This window comes from Bombina bombina, chromosome 6 (assembly GCF_027579735.1).
Source record: "Bombina bombina isolate aBomBom1 chromosome 6, aBomBom1.pri, whole genome shotgun sequence".
NCBI classification, from domain to species: domain Eukaryota; kingdom Metazoa; phylum Chordata; class Amphibia; order Anura; family Bombinatoridae; genus Bombina; species Bombina bombina.
The window spans coordinates 694,944,398-694,966,931 of record NC_069504.1 but is presented as its reverse complement, the minus strand read 5'-3'; the positions used below and the strand labels follow the sequence as shown (position 1 = coordinate 694,966,931).

The window sequence follows — 22,534 nt, the reverse complement described above, 5'->3', positions numbered from 1 at the left end:
TTTTACACAAAAATGCAAGATGTTAAAAGGACAGTAAAGTCAATTTTTTTTCTTTCATGATTCGGATAGAGCATGCAACTTTAAACAACTTTCCAATTTACTTCTGTTATCAAATTTGCTCTGTTCTCTTGGTATCTTTTATTGAAGAGTAAAACTAGGTAGACTCAATAGAGCTCAGGAGTGTGCACGTGTCTTTAGAACTCTATGGCAGCAGTGTTTTGCAACATTATTTGTAGCTTTGTTATACGATACAAAACACTGCTGCCATAGAGTACTAAAGACACGTGCACACTCATGAGCTCTTATGAGCCTACCTAGTTTTACTCTTCAATAAAAGATACCAAGAGAACGAAGACAATTTGATAACAGAAGTAAATTGGAAAGTTGTTTAAAGTTGCATACTCTATCTGACTTTAATGTCCCCTTTCATTTACTTTTTATAAGAAAAATAACTTTTATTTAGCACATTATTGAATAGAAAAGCTTTTCAAGTTTTGTAGCCGTGTCCCATTTTGAAGTGGTTCTTAGGTCTCTAAATAAACAAAACCTTGTGTGGTGTAATATGAAATCACTCATGAGAAGTAGTTATACACTAATATAACTGACCTAATAAAATATTGTACCTTTTCTGATGAGCGCACACAGGTGTTGTTCTCTTGCAGTTGGATACTACTGAAATATCTTTGATTTTTTTTTTTCTTTCATGAAGAAAAGTGGAACAATTTTTCGCAGTTTATCAATTCTGGTTGTGTATTTTATATTAAAGGCATATTGTACTTTTTTTTTTTTTTTTTTGCATATTAAAGAGCAGGAGTTAAAGGGACATGTGATTCATTGTGTTTAATTTTGATTTTCTTTTTCTTTTTTATAACTGTATAATACAACAGATCAATTGAGCACAAATAATAATAAATACAACTATATGCTGCTTTTTTCATTTATAAGTTAGGAGTCTGGATAAAGACATTCATAGTGAAATTATTCAAATGCACAGGTCTAGTGTAATGATCCGAATGTGGAAGAAGGCGAACACTTGCAGCATTTGGCTCTTTCAGGGATGCATTTAATCTTGTGAAAGTGAAACGCATTAAGATCTGTGCAAATCCAGATCGTAGTGTGTCTCACTTTCACAAGAATAAATCCGGCTCTGAAATAGCCAAATGCTGCGTTCTGCATTCGGATCATAACAAATGATCCAAATGCACAGACCTATATTAAACTGGACTAGGACCCCCCCAAGGCAGAACATGCTGTGATCTGCGATATCATCACAGAAAACGCAGCATGTCTGCAGAAAGATAATTGTGTCAGTTAAAATTAAATTTGTGCGTGCACTTCTCATTTCTGTTCCATTATAGCTCAATGTAAATATTTACTGCGGCTCCTCTCTCTTCACTATCCTCCCCCTTCCTGAACACCAGTGCGGTACAGAGTGACGGCACAAAGGGGAAGCTGTGAAGGTGAGCTACATACACTGTGTGGTACAGAGTGATAGCACAAAGGGGAAGGTGAGCTACATACACTGTGTGGTACAGAGTGATAGCACAAAGGGGAAGGTGAGCTACATACACTGTGCGGTACAGAGTGACGGCACAAAGGGGAAGCTGTGAAGGTGAGCTACATACACTGTGTGGTACAGAGTGACAGCACAAAGGGGAAGGTGAGCTACATACACTGTGCGGTACAGAGTGATAGCACAAAGGGGAAGGTGAGCTACATACACTGTGTGGTACAGAGTGACAGCACAAAGGGGAAGGTGAGCTACATACACTGTGCGGTACAGAATGACAGCACAAAGGGGAAGGTGAGCTACATACACTGTGCGGTACAGAGTGACAGCACAAAGGGGAAGGTGAGCTACGTACACTGTGCGGTACAGAGTGACAGCACAAAGGGGAAGGTGAGCTACATACACTGTGTGGTACAGAGTGACAGCACAAAGGGGAAGGTGAGCTACGTACACTGTGCGGTACAGAGTGACAGCACAAAGGGGAAGGTGAGCTACATACACTGTGTGGTACAGAGTGACAGCACAAAGGGGAAGGTGAGCTACGTACACTGTGCGGTACAGAGTGACAGCACAAAGGGGAAGGTGAGCTACATACACTGTGTGGTACAGAGTGACAGCACAAAGGGGAAGGTGAGCTACGTACACTGTGCGGTACAGAGTGACAGCACAAAGGGGAAGGTGAGCTACGTACACTGTGTGGTACAGAGTGACAGCACAAAGGGGAAGGTGAGCTACATACACTGTGTGGTACAGAGTGACAGCACAAAGGGGAAGGTGAGCTACATACACTGTGCGGTACAGAGTGACAGCACAAAGGGGAAGGTGAGCTACGTACACTGTGCGGTACAGAGTGACAGCACAAAGGGGAAGGTGAGCTACATACACTGTGCGGTACAGAGTGACAGCACAAAGGGGAAGGTGAGCTACATACACTGTGCGGTACAGAGTGACAGCACAAAGGGGAAGGTGAGCTACATACACTGTGCGGTACAGAGTGACAGCACAAAGGGGAAGGTGAGCTACGTACACTGTGCGGTACAGAGTGACAGCACAAAGGGGAAGGTGAGCTACGTACACTGTGCGGTACAGAGTGACAGCACAAAGGGGAAGGTGAGCTACGTACACTGTGCGGTACAGAGTGACAGCACAAAGGGGAAGGTGAGCTACATACACTGTGCGGTACAGAGTGACAGCACAAAGGGGAAGGTGAGCTACGTACACTGTGCGGTACAGAGTGACAGCACAAAGGGGAAGGTGAGCTACGTACACTGTGCGGTACAGAGTGACAGCACAAAGGGGAAGGTGAGCTACGTACACTGTGCGGTACAGAGTGACAGCACAAAGGGGAAGGTGAGCTACGTACACTGTGTGGTACAGAGTGACAGCACAAAGGGGAAGGTGAGCTACATACACTGTGCGGTACAGAGTGACAGCACAAAGGGGAAGGTGAGCTACGTACACTGTGCGGTACAGAGTGACAGCACAAAGGGGAAGGTGAGCTACATACACTGTGCGGTACAGAGTGACAGCACAAAGGGAAAGGTGAGCTACATACACTGTGCGGTACAGAGTGACAGCACAAAGGGGAAGGTGAGCTACATACACTGTGTGGTAAAGAGTGACCACACAAAGGGGAAGCTGTGAACTTGAGCTACATACACTGTGGTACAGAGTGACAGCACAATGGGGAAGGTGAGCTACGTACACTGTGCGGTACAGAGTGGCAGCACAAAGGGGAAGGTGAGCTACGTACACTGTGCGGTACAGAGTGACAGCACAAAGGGGAAGGTGAGCTACGTACACTGCGGTACAGAGTGACAGCACAAAGGGGAAAGTGAGCTACGTACACTGTGCGGTACAGAGTGACAGCACAAAGGGGAAGGTGAGCTACGTACACTGTGCGGTACAGAGTGACAGCACAAAGGGGAAGGTGAGCTACGTACACTGCGGTACAGAGTGACAGCACAAAGGGGAAGGTGAGCTACGTACACTGTGCGGTACAGAGTGACAGCACAAAGGGGAAGGTGAGCTACGTACACTGTGCGGTACAGAGTGACAGCACAAAGGGGAAGGTGAGCTACGTACACTGCGGTACAGAGTGACAGCACAAAGGGGAAGGTGAGCTACGTACACTGTGCGGTACAGAGTGACAGCACAAAGGGGAAGGTGAGCTACGTACACTGTGCGGTACAGAGTGACAGCACAAAGGGGAAGGTGAGCTACGTACACTGTGCGGGACAGAGTGACAGCACAAAGGGGAAGGTGAGCTACGTACACTGTGCGGTACAGAGTGACAGCACAAAGGGGAAGGTGAGCTACGTACACTGTGCGGTACAGAGTGACAGCACAAAGGGGAAGGTGAGCTACGTACACTGTGCGGTACAGAGTGACAGCACAAAGGGGAAGGTGAGCTACGTACACTGTGCGGTACAGAGTGACAGCACAAAGGGGAAGGTGAGCTACATACACTGTGCGGTACAGAGTGACAGCACAAAGGGGAAGGTGAGCTACATACACTGTGCGGTACAGAGTGACAGTACAGAGTGACAGCACAAAGGGGAAGGTGAGCTACGTACACTGTGCGGTACAGAGTGACAGCACAAAGGGGAAGGTGAGCTACATACACTGCGGTACAGAGTGACAGCACAAAGGGGAAGGTGAGCTACATACACTGTGCGGTACAGAGTGACAGCACAAAGGGGAAGGTGAGCTACATACACTGTGTGGTAAAGAGTGACCGCACAAAGGGGAAGGTGAGCTACATACACTGTGTGGTAAAGAGTGACCGCACAAAGGTGAAGGTGAGCTACATACACTGTGTGGTAAAGAGTGACCGCACAAAGGGGAAGGTGAGCTACATACACTGTGCGGTACAGAGTGACAGTACAGAGTGACAGCACAAAGGGGAAGGTGAGCTACGTACACTGTGCGGTACAGAGTGACAGCACAAAGAGGAAGCTGTGAAGGTGAGCTACATACACTGTGGTACAGAGTGACAGCACAAAGGGGAAGGTGAGCTACGTACACTGTGCGGTACAGAGTGACAGCACAAAGGGGAAGGTGAGCTACATACACTGTGCGGTACAGAGTGACAGCACAAAGGGGAAGGTGAGCTACATACACTGTGTGGTAAAGAGTGACCGCACAAAGGGGAAGGTGAGCTACATACACTGTGTGGTAAAGAGTGACCGCACAAAGGGGAAGCTGTGAAGGTGAGCTACATACACTGTGGTACAGAGTGACAGCACAAAGGGGAAGGTGAGCTACGTACACTGTGCGGTACAGAGTGACAGCACAAAGGGGAAGGTGAGCTACATACACTGTGCGGTACAGAGTGACAGCACAAAGGGGAAGGTGAGCTACATACACTGTGCGGTACAGAGTGACAGCACAAATGGGAAGGTGAGCTACATACACTGTGCTGTACAGAGTGACAGCACAAAGGGGAAGGTGAGCTACATACACTGTGCTGTACAGAGTGACAGCACAAAGGGGAAGGTGAGCTACATACACTGTGTGGTACAGAGTGACAGCACAAAGGGGAAGCTGTGAAGGTGAGCTACATACACTGTGGTACAGAGTGACAGCACAAAGGGGAAGGTGAGCTACATACACTGTGCTGTACAGAGTGACAGCACAAAGGGGAAGGTGAGCTACATACACTGTGCGGTACAGAGTGACAGCACAAAGGGGAAGGTGAGCTACATACACTGTGCGGTAAGGAGTGACAGCACAAAGGGGAAGGTGAGCTACATACACTGTGTGGTACAGAGTGACAGCACAAAGGGGAAGGTGAGCTACGTACACTGTGTGGTACAGAGTGACAGCACAAAGGGGAAGGTGAGCTACATACACTGTGTGGTACAGAGTGACAGCACAAAGGGGAAGGTGAGCTACGTACACTGTGTGGTACAGAGTGACAGCACAAAGGGGAAGGTGAGCTACGTACACTGTGCGGTACAGAGTGACAGCACAAAGGGGAAGATGAGCTACATACACTGTGTGGTACAGAGTGACAGCACAAAGGGGAAGGTGAGCTACATACACTGTGTGGTACAGAGTGACAGCACAAAGGGGAAGGTGAGCTACATACACTGTGTGGTACAGAGTGACAGCACAAAGGGGAAGATGAGCTACATACACTGTGCGGTACAGAGTGACAGCACAAAGGGGAAGGTGAGCTACATACACTGTGCTGTACAGAGTGACAGCACAAAGGGGAAGGTGAGCTACGTACACTGTGCGGTACAGAGTGACAGCACAAAGGGGAAGATGAGCTACGTACACTGTGTGGTACAGAGTGACAGCACAAAGGGGAAGATGAGCTACATACACTGTGTGGTACAGAGTGACAGCACAAAGGGGAAGATGAGCTACATATATTTATGATGGTAGCTGATAAATTTTTTAGTTTTCTCCCTTGCCCCCTCTCTCAAGCTCGGTTTTTAAGTATGGCTACACATTTCAATGCAGACTTAAATGCTGGGATCACTTCTGTGTTGTTTGATAATATAGAGACTCTATTTGTATGGTGCTAGATTACATCCTATTGCTGGCATTTTCCACTTTCCAGGTCAGATTTTCTAGATTACCTTGGGGTGACCTGTGTGTCTCATTCATTTTACTCCTCATTATCATTTCTCTTTTGGTTCTTCATTCCTCTCTGTCCCTACTGTTCATCACCCTCTTTCTGTCTCCAATACATAAACAGAATTTTAAGTCTCCCTGACCCATCCATGTTGGTCTCTGGATCTAGAGCTGAATTGCACTACAAAAATAGTATTTTTTTTACTTTGTTTTAGTTATAAAATCTGACTAAACATAAGGGTTCACAAGTCTTCCTCTGCTAACCTGATGCTTTGTGGTCTTCACGTGACCATATGAATAAAATATCTAATTCTGTGGAAAAAAACAGTATATATCCTTGTGTTTTTACTACTTTCACTGACCTGCACCTAGAGGCATTGCCATTACTTCTATTGTTAACTCACTGATTAGTATTCATTGATCACATTGTTTGACAAGTAAGAGACTTACCTTGTGCCCTTTCCTTGCCTTTCTTTTTGTACAGTTTTGTACATATTTGTCTGTGGTTAGGCCCATGTTGCTGTGGCTGCTTTCTTGTTTGTTAAATAGTTGCTTGTGCATATTTTATTGGTGAGAGCAGTCTTATGATATTTGTATGGTGTGTAGATTGCATCCTATCTTTCCTCAGCTGCCTTTATATCACTTGATCCTTTAGGGAAGCATTGCTTGTGTAGTTAACCAGTGGATGAGGAGGAACAAAATCCTGCACCCAGTGGAAAAAGACTTTGCCAATCAACCAGCATGCTTGAGACTCCTCAGACCCACATAAAGGCTGCAGTCAGCAGGGGAAGTGTTGCATCTGAGACCAAACTAATATGTAGACTTAGTCAGTCCTGTTTTCCAGTGTTCAGGTCTGAGTGCTGTAATTAGCTCTGTTCTTTGAGACTGTTGGTGGCAGTGAATGTGTGCAGATGTCAGTGAGTGTGTGTGCGCCTCAGGGTTTGTGTTTGTCTGCACATGTAGTTTGCAGTACTTTAAAGGGCCATAATACCCAAATGTTTAAACACTTGAAACTGATGCAGCATAGCTGTAAAAAGCTGACTAGAAAATATCACCTGAACATCTCTATGTAAAAAAGAAAGATATTTTACCTCAAAAGTTCCTCAGTAGCCACATCCCATTGTAAAGAACTTACTCTGCTGAGCTGAGGAGATTGTGAGGTAAAATATCTTCCTTTCTTCTGTTAAGTGTGATCAGTCCACGGGTCATCATTACTTGTGGGATATTATCTGCTCCCCTACAGGAAGTGCAAGAGGATTCACCCAGCAGAGCTGCTATATAGCTCCTCCCCTCTACGTCACCTCCAGTCATTCTCTTGCACCCAGCAACTAGATAGGTCGTGTGAGAGGACTATGGTGATTATACTTAGTTTTATATCTTCAATCAAAAGTTTGTTATTTTAAAATAACACCGGAGTGTGTTATTACCTCTCTGGCAGAGTTTGAGGAAGAATCTACCAGAGTTTTGCTATGATTTTAGCCGGAGTAGTTAAGATCATATTGCTGTTTCTCGGCCATCTGAGGAGTGAGGTAAAACTTCAGATCAGGGGACAGCGGGCAGATGAATCTGCATAGAGGTATGTAGCAGTTTTTATTTTCTGACAATGGAATTGATGAGAAAATCCTGCCATACCGATATAATGTCATGTATGTATACTTTACACTTCAGTATTCTGGGGAATGGTATTTCACTAGAATTACACTGTAAGAAAGACATAAAGTTGTTTAATAACTAGAGATTATGTTTAATGTTTTTGCTGGAATGTAAAATCATTTTCATTTACTGAGGTACTGAGTGAATAAATGTTTGGGCACTATTTTTCCACTTGGCAGTTGCTTAAATCTGTTTTTTCTGTCAGTTTCTGTTCTCCCTCACTGCTGTGTGTGTGGGGGAGGGGCGCTTTTACTATGCATCAAATATTTTCTCTCAGCAGAGCTGTGAGAATTATAGTTTGACTGACATAAAAACGTTTATTCTGTAATTTGTTTCCTGCTTTCAGAAATTGTTATCTTTGCTAATGGGATTAAACCTTTGCTAAAGTTGTGTTGTTTAATTGCTGAGGGGAACAATCCTTTGCTAAAACTGTATATTCTGACAAAGATTGATGCTATAACTTAATTATTTTAACTGTTATAATTTTTTTCTGTGCTTCTTAAAGGCACAGTTCGTTTTCATATTATTTGTAAATTACTTTGAAAAGTATTTTCAAGTTGCTGTTTATTTGCTAGTGTGTTAAACATGTCTGATTCAGAGGAATATCTCTGTGCTATATGTGTTAATGCCAAACTGGAGCCCAATAGAAATTTATGTACTAAATGTATTGATGCTATTTTAAAAAACAGTCAATCTGTACAAATTGAACATATTTCACCAAACAACGAGGGGAGAGTTATGCCGACTAACTCGCCTCACGTGTCAGTACCTGCATCTCCCGCTCAGGAGGTGCGTGATATTGTAGCGCCGAGTACATCTGGGCGGCCATTACAAATCACATTACAAGATATGGCTACTGTTATGACTGAAGTTTTGGCTAAACTACCAGAACTAAGAGGTAAACGTGATCACTCTGGGGTGAGAACAGAGTGCGCTGATAATGCAAGGGCCATGTCTGATACTGCGTCACAGTTTGCAGAACGTGAAGACGGAGAGCTTCATTCTGTGGGTGACGGTTCTGATCCAAATAAACTGGACTCAGACATTTCAAATTTTAAATTTAAGCTTGAGAACCTCCGTGTGTTACTAGGGGAGGTATTAGCGGCTCTGAATGATTGTAACACTGTTGCAATCCCAGAGAAAATGTGTAGGTTGGATAAATATTTTGCGGTACCGACGAGTACTGACGTTTTTCCTATACCTAAGAGACTTACTGACATTGTTACTAAGGAGTGGGATAGACCCGGTGTGCCTTTCTCACCCCCTCCTATATTCAGAAAGATGTTTCCAATAGACGCCGCCACACGGGACTTATGGCAAATGGTCCCTAAGGTGGAGGGAGCAGTTTCTACTTTAGCTAAGCGTACCACTATCCCAGTGGAGGATAGCTGTGCTTTTTCAGATCCAATGGATAAAAAATTAGAGGGTTACCTTAAGAAAATGTTTGTTCAACAAGGGTTTATATTGCAACCTCTTGCATGTATTGCGCCTGTCACGGCTGCAGCAGCATTTTGGTTTGAGTCTCTGGAAGAGACACTTCAATCATCCACACTAGATGACATCACACACAAACTTAAATTCCTTAAGTTAGCTAATTCATTTATTTCAGATGCCGTAGTACATTTAACTAAACTTGCGGCTAAAAATTCAGGATTCGCCATTCAGGCACGCAGAGCTCTGTGGCTGAAATCCTGGTCAGCTGATGTTACGTCTAAATCTAAATTGCTTAATATTCCTTTCAAAGGGCAGACCTTATTCGGGCCCGGCTTGAAAGAGATTATTGCTGACATTACAGGAGGTAAAGGTCATGCCCTGCCTCAGGACAAGGCCAAAGCCAAGGCTAGACAGTCCAATTTTCGTTCCTTTCGTAATTTCAAAGCAGGAGCAGCATCAACTTCCTCTGCACCAAAACAGGAAGGAGCTGTTGCTCGCTACAGACAAGGCTGGAAACCTAACCAGTCCTGGAACAGGGGCAAACAGGCCAGAAAACCTGCTGCTGCCCCTAAGACAGCATGAATTGAGGGCCCCCGATCCGGGACCGGATCTAGTGGGGGGTAGACTTTCCCTCTTCGCCCAGACTTGGGCAAGAGATGTTCAGGATCCCTGGGCGTTAGAGATCATATCTCAGGGATACCTTCTGGACTTCAAATCCTCTCCCCCAAGAGGGAGATTTCATCTGTCAAGGTTGTCAACAAACCTAACAAAGAAGGAAGCGTTTCTACGCCGCGTACAAGATCTTTTATTAATGGGAGTGATCCATCCAGTTCCGCGGTTGGAACTAGGACAAGGGTTTTACTCAAATCTGTTTGTAGTTCCCAAAAAAGAGGGAACCTTCAGGCCAATCTTGGATTTAAAGATCCTAAACAAATTCCTAAGAGTTCCATCGTTCAAGATGGAAACTATTCGAACATTTTTGCCCATGATCCAAGAGGGTCAGTACATGACCACAGTGGATTTAAAGGATGCTTACCTTCACATACCGATTCACAAAAGCCATTACCGGTATCTAAGGTTTGCCTTTTTGACAGGCATTACCAGTTTGTAGCTCTTCCATTCGGACTGGCTACGGCTCCAAGAATCTTCACAAAGGTTCTGGGCACTCTTCTGGCGGTACTAAGACCGCGAGGAATTTCAGTAGCTCCGTACTTAGACGACATACTGATACAAGCTTCAAGCCTTCAAACTGCCAAATCTCATACAGAGATAGTACTGGCATTTCTAAGGTCGCATGGATGGAAAGTGAACGAAAAGAGAAGTTCTCTCTTTCCACTCACAAGAGTTCCCTTCCTGGGGACTCTGATAGATTCTGTACAAATGAAGATTTACCTAACAGAGGACAGGTTAACAAAACTTCAAAGTGCATGCCGTGTCCTTCATTCTATTCAACACCCATCAGTAGCTCAATGCATGGAGGTAATCGGACTAATGGTAGCAGCAATGGACATAGTTCCTTTTGCACGCCTATATCTCAGACCACTGCAACTGTGCATGCTAAGTCAGTGGAATGGGGATTACTCAGATTTGTCCCCCACTCTAAATCTGAATCAAGAGACCAGAAATTCTCTTCTATGGTGGCTTTATCGGCCACATCTGGCCAGGGGAATGCCATTCAGCAGGCCAGACTGGTCAATTGTAACAACAGACGCCAGCCTACTAGGTTGGGGCGCTGTCTGGAATTCTCTGAAGGCTCAGGGACTATGGAATCAGGAGGAGAGTCTTCTTCCAATAAACATTCTGGAATTGAGAGCAGTCCTCAATGCTCTTCTGGCTTGACCCCAGTTAACAACTCGGGGGTTCATCAGGTTCCGGTCGGACAACATCACGACTGTAGCTTATATCAACCATCAGGGAGGGACAAGAAGCTCCCTAGCAATGATGGAAGTATCGAAGATAATTCGCTGGGCAGAGTCTCACTCTTGCCACCTGTCTGCAATCCACATCCCGGGAGTGGAGAACTGGGAGGCGGATTTCTTAAGTCGTCAGACTTTTCATCCGGGGGAGTGGGAACTTCATGCAGAGGTCTTTGCCCAAATACTTCGACGTTGGGGCAAACCAGAGATAGATCTCATGGCGTCTCGACAGAACGCCAAGCTTCCGCGCTACGGGTCCAGATCCAGGGATCCGGGAGCGGTCCTGATAGATGCCTTGACAGCACCATGGACCTTCAGGATGGCTTATGTGTTTCCACCTTTCCCGATGCTTCCTCGATTGATTGCCAGAATCAAACAGGAGAAAGCATCAGTGATTCTAATAGCGCCTGCATGGCCTCGCAGGACTTGGTATACAGATCTGGTGGACATGTCATTCTGTCCACCTTGGTCGTTACCTCTGAAACAGGACCTTCTGATTCAGGGTCCTTTCAAACATCAAAATCTAACTTCTCTGAAGCTGACTGCTTGGAAATTGAACGCTTGATCTTATCAAAGCGTGGTTTTTCTGAGTCAGTTATTGATACCTTAATACAGGCTAGGAAGCCTGTTACCAGAAAGATTTACCATAAAATATGGCGTAAATACCTATATTGGTGCGAATCCAAAGGTTACTCTTGGAGTAAGGTTAGGATTCCTAGGATATTGTCTTTTCTACAAGAAGGTTTAGAAAAAGGGTTATCCGCTAGTTCCTTAAAGGGACAGATCTCAGCTCTGTCCATTCTGTTACACAAGCGTCTGTCAGAAGTTCCAGACGTTCAGGCTTTTTGTCAGGCTTTGGCCAGGATTAAACCTGTGTTTAAAGCTGTGGCTCCACCATGGAGTTTAAACCTTGTTCTTAACGTCTTTACAGGGTGTTCCGTTTGAACCCCTTCATTCCATTGTTATAAAGTTGTTATCTTGGAAAGTTCTATTTTTAATGGCTATTTCCTCGGCTCGAAGAGTCTCTGAGTTATCAGCCTTACATTGTGATTCTCCTTATTTGATTTTTCACTCGGATAAGGTAGTTCTGCGTACTAAACCTGGGTTCTTACCTAAGGTAGTCACTAACAGCAATATCAATCAGGAGATTGTTGTTCCATCCTTGTGCCCAAATCCTTCTTCGAGGAAGGAACGTCTTTTGCACAATCTGGATGTAGTTCGTGCCCTTAAATTTTATTTACAGGCAACTAAAGATTTTCGACAAACGTCTTCCCTGTTTGTCGTTTACTCTGGTCAGAGGAGAGGTCAAAAAGCTTCTGCTACCTCTCTCTCTTTTTGGCTTCGTAGCATAATTCGTTTAGCTTATGAGACTGCTGGACAGCAGCCTCCTGAAAGAATTACAGCTCATTCCACTAGAGCTGTGGCTTCCACTTGGGCCTTTAAGAATGAGGCCTCTGTTGAACAGATTTGCAAGGCTGCAACTTGGTCTTCGCTTCATACTTTTTCCAAATTTTACAGATTTGACACTTTTGCTTCCTCGGAGGCTATTTTTGGGAGAAAGGCTCTTCAGGCAGTGGTTCCTTCTGTATAAAGAGCCTGCCTATCCCTCCCGTCATCCGTGTACTTTTGCTTTGGTATTGGTATCCCACAAGTAATGATGACCCGTGGACTGATCACACTTAACAGAAGAAAACATAATTTATGCTTACCTGATAAATTCCTTTCTTCTGTAGTGTGATCAGTCCACGGCCCGCCCTGTTTTTTAAGGCAGGTAAATATTTTTTAAATTATACTCCAGTCACCACTACACCCTTGGCTTCTCCTTTCTCGTTGGTCCTTGGTCGAATGACTGGAGGTGACGTAGAGGGGAGGAGCTATATAGCAGCTCTGCTGGGTGAATCCTCTTGCACTTCCTGTAGGGGAGCAGATAATATCCCACAAGTAATGATGACCCGTGGACTGATCACACTACAGAAGAAAGGAATTTATCAGGTAAGCATAAATTATGTTTTTTTACATAGAGATGCTCAGGTGATATTTTCCTGTCTGCGTTTTACAGCTATACTGCATCAGTTTCAAGTGATTTAGCATATGAGTATTATGTCCCTTTAAGCAATTGTATATGAGACTGTTAGTGGCAATGTATGTGTGCAGATATCTGTGTGTGTGTGTGCGCGCGCCTCAGGGTTTTCGGTTTGTCTGAACATGTAGTCTGCAGTACTTTGTAGTTTTGTATCACCGCTTCACATCAGGATGCTCTCTTCAAACACTGCTGGCCTCTGGCTGCACTGTGCACATTTTCCTTAACACAGAGTAGCAAGAATGAAACTCTGAATGTTAAACTCTCCACTTTTTAAATTCCTCAGTTGTAATGAAGATGTGCTATAACTTACTTTTTAATATATATATAAAATTCAAATACCCTGTGTTCCACCGCCCACTTAAAAAGTCAATATTTCTGTGAGCTAAAGGTTTGAGTTGCTACAACAAAAGGTGCCCAAAGGAGAGAGCGCTGATTGGAGAACACATCAAACATTTAGCTCACAGAAACATTGACTTTTTAAGTTGGCCGGTGGAGTGTGGGGCATTGGAATTGTATATCTATATTAAAAAGTAAGTTATAGCACTTACTTCATTACATCTTCATTACAACTGATTAATTAAACTCCATCTAAAATATCACTAACACTCTGGATCTGATTTTAAAAAGGGGAGAATTTACCATCACTTTAACTAAAGCACCTTTTTTATTACTACATTTTACTTTTTTATTATTATTATTATTGAATTCAATTTTAAAATCGTCTGAAGAAATTTTTTTACAAAAAAAATCGCATTGCAGAAAGTGAATAAAATGCTGTGCCTCTGGGCTAGTACTATTTGTCATCCCCTGATATCTATCTATTTATCTATCCTGGTTGATATGTCATATGTCACTTCAGTCCCTAGATAGAATTATAATATTCTGGTTGATATGTCATATGCCACCTCAGTTAGCCTGAAGCTGAAGGTACTCCTATTTAATGGGTTGTTGTTGGTTTTTATCACCACAATTTCATAATATTTGTTTTAGTGAGCTCATTTAGAGCTGCTTTTTTTTCCCTCAGCTGGTTTCTGTCCCTCACACATACTGCAGTTCTTTCACATGATTAGTTCCATTTAACACACTTTTAACGGCTCTTCTTGCACCCAAGTACTTCCTCTTTTTTTTTTTTTTTATCTCGCCCACCCTTCTCAAGACGTTTATCTATGTGTACAGACTCTGTTATTAGTGTTTTGTCATAGGCAAAACACTAAATGGGTGAATATGTCTTTATATGGTGACAAAGCTTTGAGCAAGTATTGTAAAATATTGGTATATGTCCACTAAAGGGGCAGAGTGTAGTGAAATATGTGCTCTTTCTCCTAAATCATCATCATAATAATAATAATACAATTGTTCTGAAGATCGCTTGATACAAAAGTTATCAGGGTTATTAGACTTGGATAATAATACTCTCCCTTAATATGTATCATAGCTAGGGGGGTAGATAAAGGCTACAGAACATGCACAGTGTTTTCCAGTTTAAAGTAACTCAGATATGAGGCAAATAAAGACGTACAATGTCCCTGCTTTATGCTGGCAGGCAGAAGTTAGGGGGACATGTTATTTATAACTTCTAATAATGGAAGCTATAGGATAAAGAAATCTTTAATCCCGCAGAACATGCTGTGATGTGAGATGTAAATGCATCATATCTGCAGAAAGAGCAGGACACGTGCAGGGATGTTAGAGCTTTTGCTTTGCAGCGCTGCTCCACATCAGGCTGTTCTCTTTAAAAAGTGCTGTTTTTTGGCTGCACTGTGTAAGTTTTCCATAGCATAGTGCAGCCAGAGCAAAGATGACTTTGTTCTCAAGGATTTTTTCAGCCCGTACCCTAACTTTTCCTGGACCGCAAAGCTTTGACTCCTATGTGTAAGATGTTCTTGTGAACAACGCATCCTTTTTTTTTTTTTTTTTTTACTACATTTTTACCATATAATTTGGGCTGTGCAATTAATTGCATGATGCAGTTATTCTCGATATGAGGCTATGCAATATTTGGCTGCAATATTTTGCAAATCATGAGATTTGAAGTGGGTGGGAGAGTTTAACATAATATATGTGAATACTTTTTGTGGCCTTCATTTTTGCCTTGTTAGGGTTACAAGGTATATTTAAGGGCTGTTCTGTGTTATTTTATTAATACAATTGTTTCTCTACATTGTGGATTAATACTGTATATCCCCACTTAATATGTCTGACCCATTAGAGGGAACCTCCAGGGATTATAATGCAGTTCAGGAAACTTATGCTGTTCATTTTCCCTATTTATTTTGCAAAACTGTTCCAGTGGACTAAATTAACCAGTTTTGGGCTAATTGTGTTCCACATTTCCAGTTCCCAGGCCATAATTCTGTTAGTTTGCCAGGCAGACATCTAGTGCACATGCCTGTCTATAGGGGGGATAACACTGTTTTGTCACCTGAGTTCAAGAATACCTTAAAGAGAACTATGTCAGAGCTGTTCCCAGACCAAGGAAGCACAAATGTAAATCTGGAAATTTATCTCAACCCCCCCATTCACTCACAGGGGACTGAACATCTTACTCTGCTACCACCTAGTTTACAAACCTCTGAGTCCCTTTCTGAGAATTCTGAGTGTTACTCTGTAACTGAGACAGAGACTGACTCCACATTTAGATTTACAGTGGATCATATTAGTTTCCTTCTACAGGAAGCTCTGAACACCTTAGAAATGTTGGAACAGACTACAGAATTTCCAAACCTGTAAATAAGTTGAATCAGGTTTTCAAAGCTCCGCCAAAAAGTCTCTTAGGCCTTTGAAGCTCCAGACTTGGTTACAGACAATATTGCCAAATAATGGAAGAGACCAAGCATTTCTTATACTCCGGACAGGTTCAAGAAGATGTATCCTCTTTCAGAAAAGAATCTGACAGCCTGAGAAGCAGTTCCTAAGGTAGATGGAGCTATTTCCACTGTGGCAAAAAGCACAACTATCCCTATGGAGGATAGTTCCTCATTTAAGGACCCAATGGACTGCAAATCGTAGTCTTTGCTGAGGAAATTATTTTTTCAATGAGCACTTCAGCTTAGACCAGCAGTGGCAATCACTTGTGTGGCGGCCGCAACATCCTTTTTGGTGTGATTCTTTCTCTCTCAGAAAGAACAGTCATCTGAGGATAATGTCTAATGATTTCACGTGCGATGCACATAAATTTAAAATTGATGTTAAAAATATGTCCATTGCTGTTCTGCAAAGGAGAGCTTTATGGCTTAATTTCTGGTCAGCTTGTATGATCTCTAAGAATAGACTCTTGTCAATTCCCTTTGAGGATAAATTGCTTTTTGGATCAGAGTTAGGCTCTATCATTAAAACTATTACTAGAGGTAAATGAGCTTTTCTTCCTCTAGTCTAAGGAAAAATATAAGCAAACTAATCATTTTTGTTCCTTTTACTCTGCAAGAGACCAGAAGTCCTTTTCCAATTAGAAGTCTGACTCCTCCAAACCTTCCTGGAAGCCAGGATCTTCCAAAAAAGCCAAATTCCAGTCAGAAATCTGCATGGAGGGAAGGCCACCTGTCCAGAGGATTCTCTGGTAGGGGCAGATTGATTTGGTTCAGAAGGCTTGGTGCAGATCAGTTCAGGATCCCTGGGTTCTCAACATTATATCCCTGGGTTACTGTATAGGATTTCGCACCAGGCCTCACTGGGAACGGTTTAATCAGTCTCACGTTCCAAAGATCCTCTAAAAGGCAGCTTCCTTTATTCAATGTGTTTGGTATTTAAAGAATTTGGGGTTAATACAACTTCTCTTAGCTTCTCAACGGGGAAAGGATTCTCTTGCAACCTCTTTATTGTCCCAAAGAAGGAGGACATCTACTGTCCCATTCTGGATCTAAAGACCCTGAACAAATTTGTGATTCAAGTTGGAAATGGTTCGCATCATTTTGCCTCTGGTTCAAGAGGGTCAATTTATAACCACAATAGATTTGAAGGATGCTAATCTACACATCCCAATTCAAAAAGACCATTTCGAGTTTCTAAGATTTGCTTTTCTCTACAAGCATTACCATTTTGTGACTCTACCTTTTGGTTTAGCCACTGCTCCTCGCATCTTCACAAAAGTTTTAGGGGCTCTGTTAGCAGTGATCAGAACACAGGGAATCTCCATTGCTCCTTATTTGGATGACATTTTGATCCAATCCCCGTCTTTCTTTCTCTGGCATCTTCTCATACACAGAAGGTGATTTGCTTCCTTCTGGAACATGGATGGAACAACAATGTTTTCAAGAGTTCATATATCCCTAGCTACAAGAGTACTCTTTCTGGGAGTGATAATAGACTCTGTTCATCTTTGTTCTCTTCAGTTATACATGCTTCAACCGTTGTCAAAGGATTGCTTTCATCTGTAACAGCAAATAGAGCTCAGTTCATCAGTCCTGGCCTACCTGAGCAGTGGTCACTACAGATGCAAACCTGATTGGTTGGGGAGTTCTGGAAGGCACAGGAAGTGTGGTCTCCTCAGGAGTTGAGGTTACCTATCAACATCATAGAACTTTATGTGATCCTTCAGGCTCTACATTTTTGGCCTTTTCTTAGACTGGAAAATGTATTTGTTTTCAGTCAGACAACGTCATAGCTGTGGTGAACATCAATCATCAAGGAGGGACTCTAAAGTTCCCTAGCTATGCAAGAAGATTCTCACATTCTGTCTTAGGCGGAGGAAAACCACTGCACTCCATCGGCTATTCACATTCCCGGTGTGAACTGGGAAGCAGATTACTTAAGCCGTCATTCGGTACATCCAGGAGAATTGTCCCTTCATCAGGACGTGTTCAATCAATTATCCATGAGATGGGGTCTTCCAGAAATAGACCTTTATGGTATCCAAGATGAACCGCAAACTTTCAGTTTATTGCACAAGGTCAAGAGATCCAAGAGCTCAAATGACATGCTATAGTCTGTCCTTGGAATTTTCTACTGGTCTATCTATTTCCCCTGTTCTTCTTCCAGGATTGAATTGCAAGAATCAAACAGGAATTGGCTTTAATAATTTCATAGCTCCCATGGCCCAGCAGAACTTGGTATGCAGATCTCATCCAAATGGAAGATCTGCTATCTCAAAGTGCATTATATTATCAGGATCTCAGATCTCTGAATTTGATGGTGTGGCGGTTGAATGCCTAGGCCTCAAAAGTAAAGGTTTCTCAGATTCTGTGATCTCCATACTTTTTTTTGCAAACAATGAAACCGCTCACACAGAAGATTTACCATAAAGTTTGGAAAACTTATTTTCTCTGGAGTTCTCCTAGAGCTGTTTTTGTTTTTTTTTTTTTTTTTTTTTTTGTTTTTTTTTCTTCTTGGAAATCCTTTAGAATTCCCAGAATTCATCATTTTTCTCCAGGATGGTCTGCAGAAAGGTTTATTGGTTTGTTCCTTTAAAAGGTCAGATATTGGTCTAATCTGTTTTGTTTCATAAAAGTTGGCAAAAATGCCTGATCACTTTTGTACAAGCCTTGGTGACAATTTGCCATATTATTAGGCCTATTTCTCCACCTTCAAATTTCAATCTGGTTCTATTTGTTTTGCAAGGTCCTCCCTTTGAACCTATGCATAATTTGGTCCTAAAATTGTTGTCTTGGAAGGTTCTTTCTTCTAGCCATCTCTTCAGCAAGATGAGTTCAGCAGTTTCTTCTGATCCTCCCTTTTTGTTTAATCATCAGGATTAAGCGGTTCTTAGAACCTAAATATGATTTTCTTCCTATGGTTGCATCTTCTGAGAATATTAACTAGGAAATTGTTGTTCCTTCTTTGTGTCCAAATCCTTTTATCTCTAAGGAAAGTCTTTTTTGCATAATTTGGATGTGGTCCGAGCCTTAAAAGTTTAACTTAAGGATACTAAGGATTTTAGACAGACATCTAGCTTGTTTGTCCATTCTTCAGGTACCAGGAAGGGTCAAAAGGCTGCAGCGGTGGCTTTAGCATCATGACAGAAGCAGGCAATATGTCAAGCTTTCTTGGTTGGGGGAAACAGTCTCCAAAAATAGTTATTGGCCATTCTACTAGATCTGTATCTACTTCTTGGGCCTTTAAGAAAGAGGCCTCCTTGGTAAAAAATTTGCAAGGTGGCAACTTGGTCTTCTATATTTATGCTTCTTTCAAAAGTGTTTTTGGTAGGAATGTCCTTAAGACCTCAGTGTCATCCACCTGTATGTAACATGGACTCTCAGCTTGGGGGTTATTCCACATGTTATCGACACCTATGGACTCTCCTCATCTTACAAAAGAAAATAGAATTTATACTTACCGATCTTTCGGGATGAGGAGAGTCCATAGACCTGCCCTATTTTTGTTGAATCTTGGCGACTGGTTCTTATTTGCACCTCTTAACCCTGCTTATAGTCTTTCCTACCATTTTTCTACCTCTCTCCTCTGCTCGACTATACGTTAACTGGAGAGTTGGAGGGATTAAAAGCACCACCTTGTTGGTGGAAAATATATCCCACAAGTTATGTACACCTATGGACTCTCCTCATCCCAAAAGAAATAAATTTATCAGAGAGAGAGATAAAGGAATGGATGAGAAAACATGATAGTCAGAACTCATTTTCACAGTTACCCACTAAGTCTTTGATATTCAATGGTTCCTTCTGTCTCCTTGCAAACAGTGAAACACCTGCAGCCTCAGATCATAAGAAAAAAGACCATATCAAGATTGAGCAAAGTCTATCCCAGTCTAAAGGGAGGGGTGTGGCATCTTGGTGCTATTGCAGACATAACATAAAAGCTTTATGAAACTTGTGCATAAGAGTTTGAAAAATGCAGAACCATTGGCAGCTCGCAATTTCAGAATGGAATTACAGGACAAAATAAAGTATATTGTAGAGGGTTTTTTTTTTTTCTACATATACAATTTATCATTTTAAATTTACCATTTAAAAGTGTTTAATGTCCCTTTAATTTGTTAAAAAATGCTGATTATATAGCACACTTTGTCCCCAGGAACCCAAGTCAGATATTTGTGTGTTGGGCATTGTCAAATAATACACAGCAGTGAATTTGTTTTTATAGTAAAATCTCTAGCAAATGTTGCCCTCAATATAACAATATCATGTTTGTTCTAGAACCTCTTTCAATACACTTTTTTTTTATATATAAACGTGTCTTACTGATCTCTTTCTTTTGTGCCCACAGGAGGTCGAAGGGGCCTCTGCGGCAGCTGGCAATGACCGTGTACGGGATCTGCAGAGTGAAGTGGAAGGTGTCAAAAACATAATGTCACAAAATGTGGAGCGGATCCTGGCAAGAGGGGAAAACCTGGACCACTTGAGAAATAAAACTGAGGACCTGGAAGCCAGTGTGAGTATTTAGAGTCCAACATACCAGTTTCCGCAGGGTTCATTTTATCATTTCTGTCACATTCTTTTACTTTTCTTTATCTTTGATCTCTCCAAAATCATACTTTGTCACCTTCTATGATCATACTGTATCTTCTCTGCCAGTTGTTAAAGGGATAGTAAACACTTAAAATGTTATTGTATAAAAAGAACGATAATCCCTTTATTTACCATTCCCCAGTTTTGCATAACTAACACTGTTATAGAAATATACTTTTTACATCTGTAATAACCTTGTATCTAAGCTTCTGCTGCCTGCCTCCTTATCTCAGATCTTTTGAGAGACTTGCATTTCAGGCAATTAGTGCCGACTCGTAAATAACTTCATGTGCACAATATTATCTATATGAAACACATGAACTAGCGCCCTCTACCTGTGAAAAATTGTCAAATGCAGAGGCGGCCATCAAGGGCTTAGAAATTAGCATATGAGCCTACCTAGGTTTAGATTTCAACTAAGAATAACAAGAGAACAAAGCAAATTTGATAAGTAAATTAGAAAGTGGTTTAAAATGACATGCCCTATCTGAATCATAATAGTTTTTGATTTGGACTTTACTATCCCTTTAATCTCTTAAACCATCACTTTACTCAATACTTGATAAGACCTGAGAGTCAGGGAGCTACAGCTCCTAAGTGTTTACTCCAAAAAGCTAGGAGTACTCGACATACTGTAGATCTTTCTATAAATGACTTCCCTGGCACCTATAAAGTTTGACAGTTAGTCAATGATGTGTCTTTTTCCTAAGTTACATAAATGTGTAGACCATAACAGAAGACAAGAGAAGAAGTACATCAGTCTGATCCTACCTAAAATGAATGGTAGCCTCAACATAACAGGCAATCCCCCTCTTTCTGTGAATAAAGATGTAGACCCCTGGCCTTAGACTTTGCAGTATTTCTACATAATGTATGGTTTGTACTGTACTGTCATCACCTCTATGCTTCCTTTGGTAGACCACCATGGTATTGTTGACTAAGTAAATTTTAAAATTGCATGCTCTATTTGATCATAAAAGAACATTTTGGGGTTTCATATCCCTTCTCTCCTAAATCAGTTGGCCAGTTTTGCTAAGAACCTTTCTGATGTCCTATAACCTCTTCCCCTTCTTCCTATAGCTAATCTCAAACTCTCTAAAATACTTCTTTTTAACACCACATATTTTTTAATTTCTCTTCTCTTTTCAGTCGGAACACTTCAAGACTACGTCTCAGAAAGTCGCCCGAAAATACTGGTGGAAAAATGCCAAGATGATTGCTATTATCTGTGTAGTGGTTGGGATCATTCTCCTTCTCATTATCCTCCTTGCCACAGGAGTTATCCCCACATAAATGGTGCTTGTGACTTCTACCTCTCCACCATGTATCTCCCCTGCTGAGGACTTACCCCTCGGCTCTTAACCTTGTCTGGCAGTCTTATGGAGAAGCCATGGGAATTTTATGGCATTACATTTTCTGATATCTCTGTACAAATACAACTCACACTTGATCCTAAAGCCTATTTATATTGTGTATGAAGAGTCGCTTCATCCATTAAAATCTCACCAATGAAGCATTATTGCTTGTACTAATATAGGTTATGGTTTCTACTGTATTTAGCATTTGGTGGAATTCTATCTTGGTGAAAGGAAATGACTCTGCATACACTATGTAGAATTTTACTTAAACTGTCAACATCCTGTACTCCGTGTACTACCATAAAGAATGATTAGCTAACATCTGGAACCTAGCAGATGTTTCCTAACGGTAGCAATAATCTGCCCTCTGTCCTATAATGTGAAAGATTTTACTCCAGTGAGATACATTTTTCTGCTAATAAGTGTATTGTGTTTTCAATGTGGGGAAGCGTTTGTGGATAGACTGCAAAAATGACGAACATATGAGGCTAATCTTACCTGGAGATAAATCCAACTTGGGTTTTAGTAGTAATAATAATTCTCCATACCTATATGCTTCTGACCTTCTCTGAAGCAAGTTCTCATTTATATGAGTA

The 22,534-nt window shown here is 42.0% G+C and overlaps 1 protein-coding gene across 1 annotated transcript; it reads left to right on the top strand.

Annotated features, from left to right (window-relative positions):
* Positions 1-3,193: 3,193 nt before the first annotated feature.
* LOC128664568 (vesicle-associated membrane protein 8-like) lies at positions 3,194-22,099 on the top strand. The gene is made up of 3 exons (XM_053719385.1): positions 3,194-3,250; positions 20,339-20,503; positions 21,730-22,099. Exons 1-3 carry the CDS (start codon positions 3,194-3,196, stop codon positions 21,871-21,873), a joined length of 366 nt encoding a protein of 121 aa, XP_053575360.1. The 3' UTR covers positions 21,874-22,099.
* Positions 22,100-22,534: the final 435 nt, after the last annotated feature.

Excerpts from the sequence above, each read along its gene's own strand:
- LOC128664568 (XM_053719385.1), top strand. The coding sequence starts at position 3,194 with ATGGGGAAGGTGAGCTACGTACACTGTGCGGTACAGAGTGGCAGCACA. Across the intron at positions 3,251-20,338 it reads GTGGCAGCACAAAGGGGAAG|GAGGTCGAAGGGGCCTCTGC; the intron begins GTGAGCTACGTA and ends TTGTGCCCACAG. Across the intron at positions 20,504-21,729 it reads CTGAGGACCTGGAAGCCAGT|TCGGAACACTTCAAGACTAC; the intron begins GTGAGTATTTAG and ends TTCTCTTTTCAG.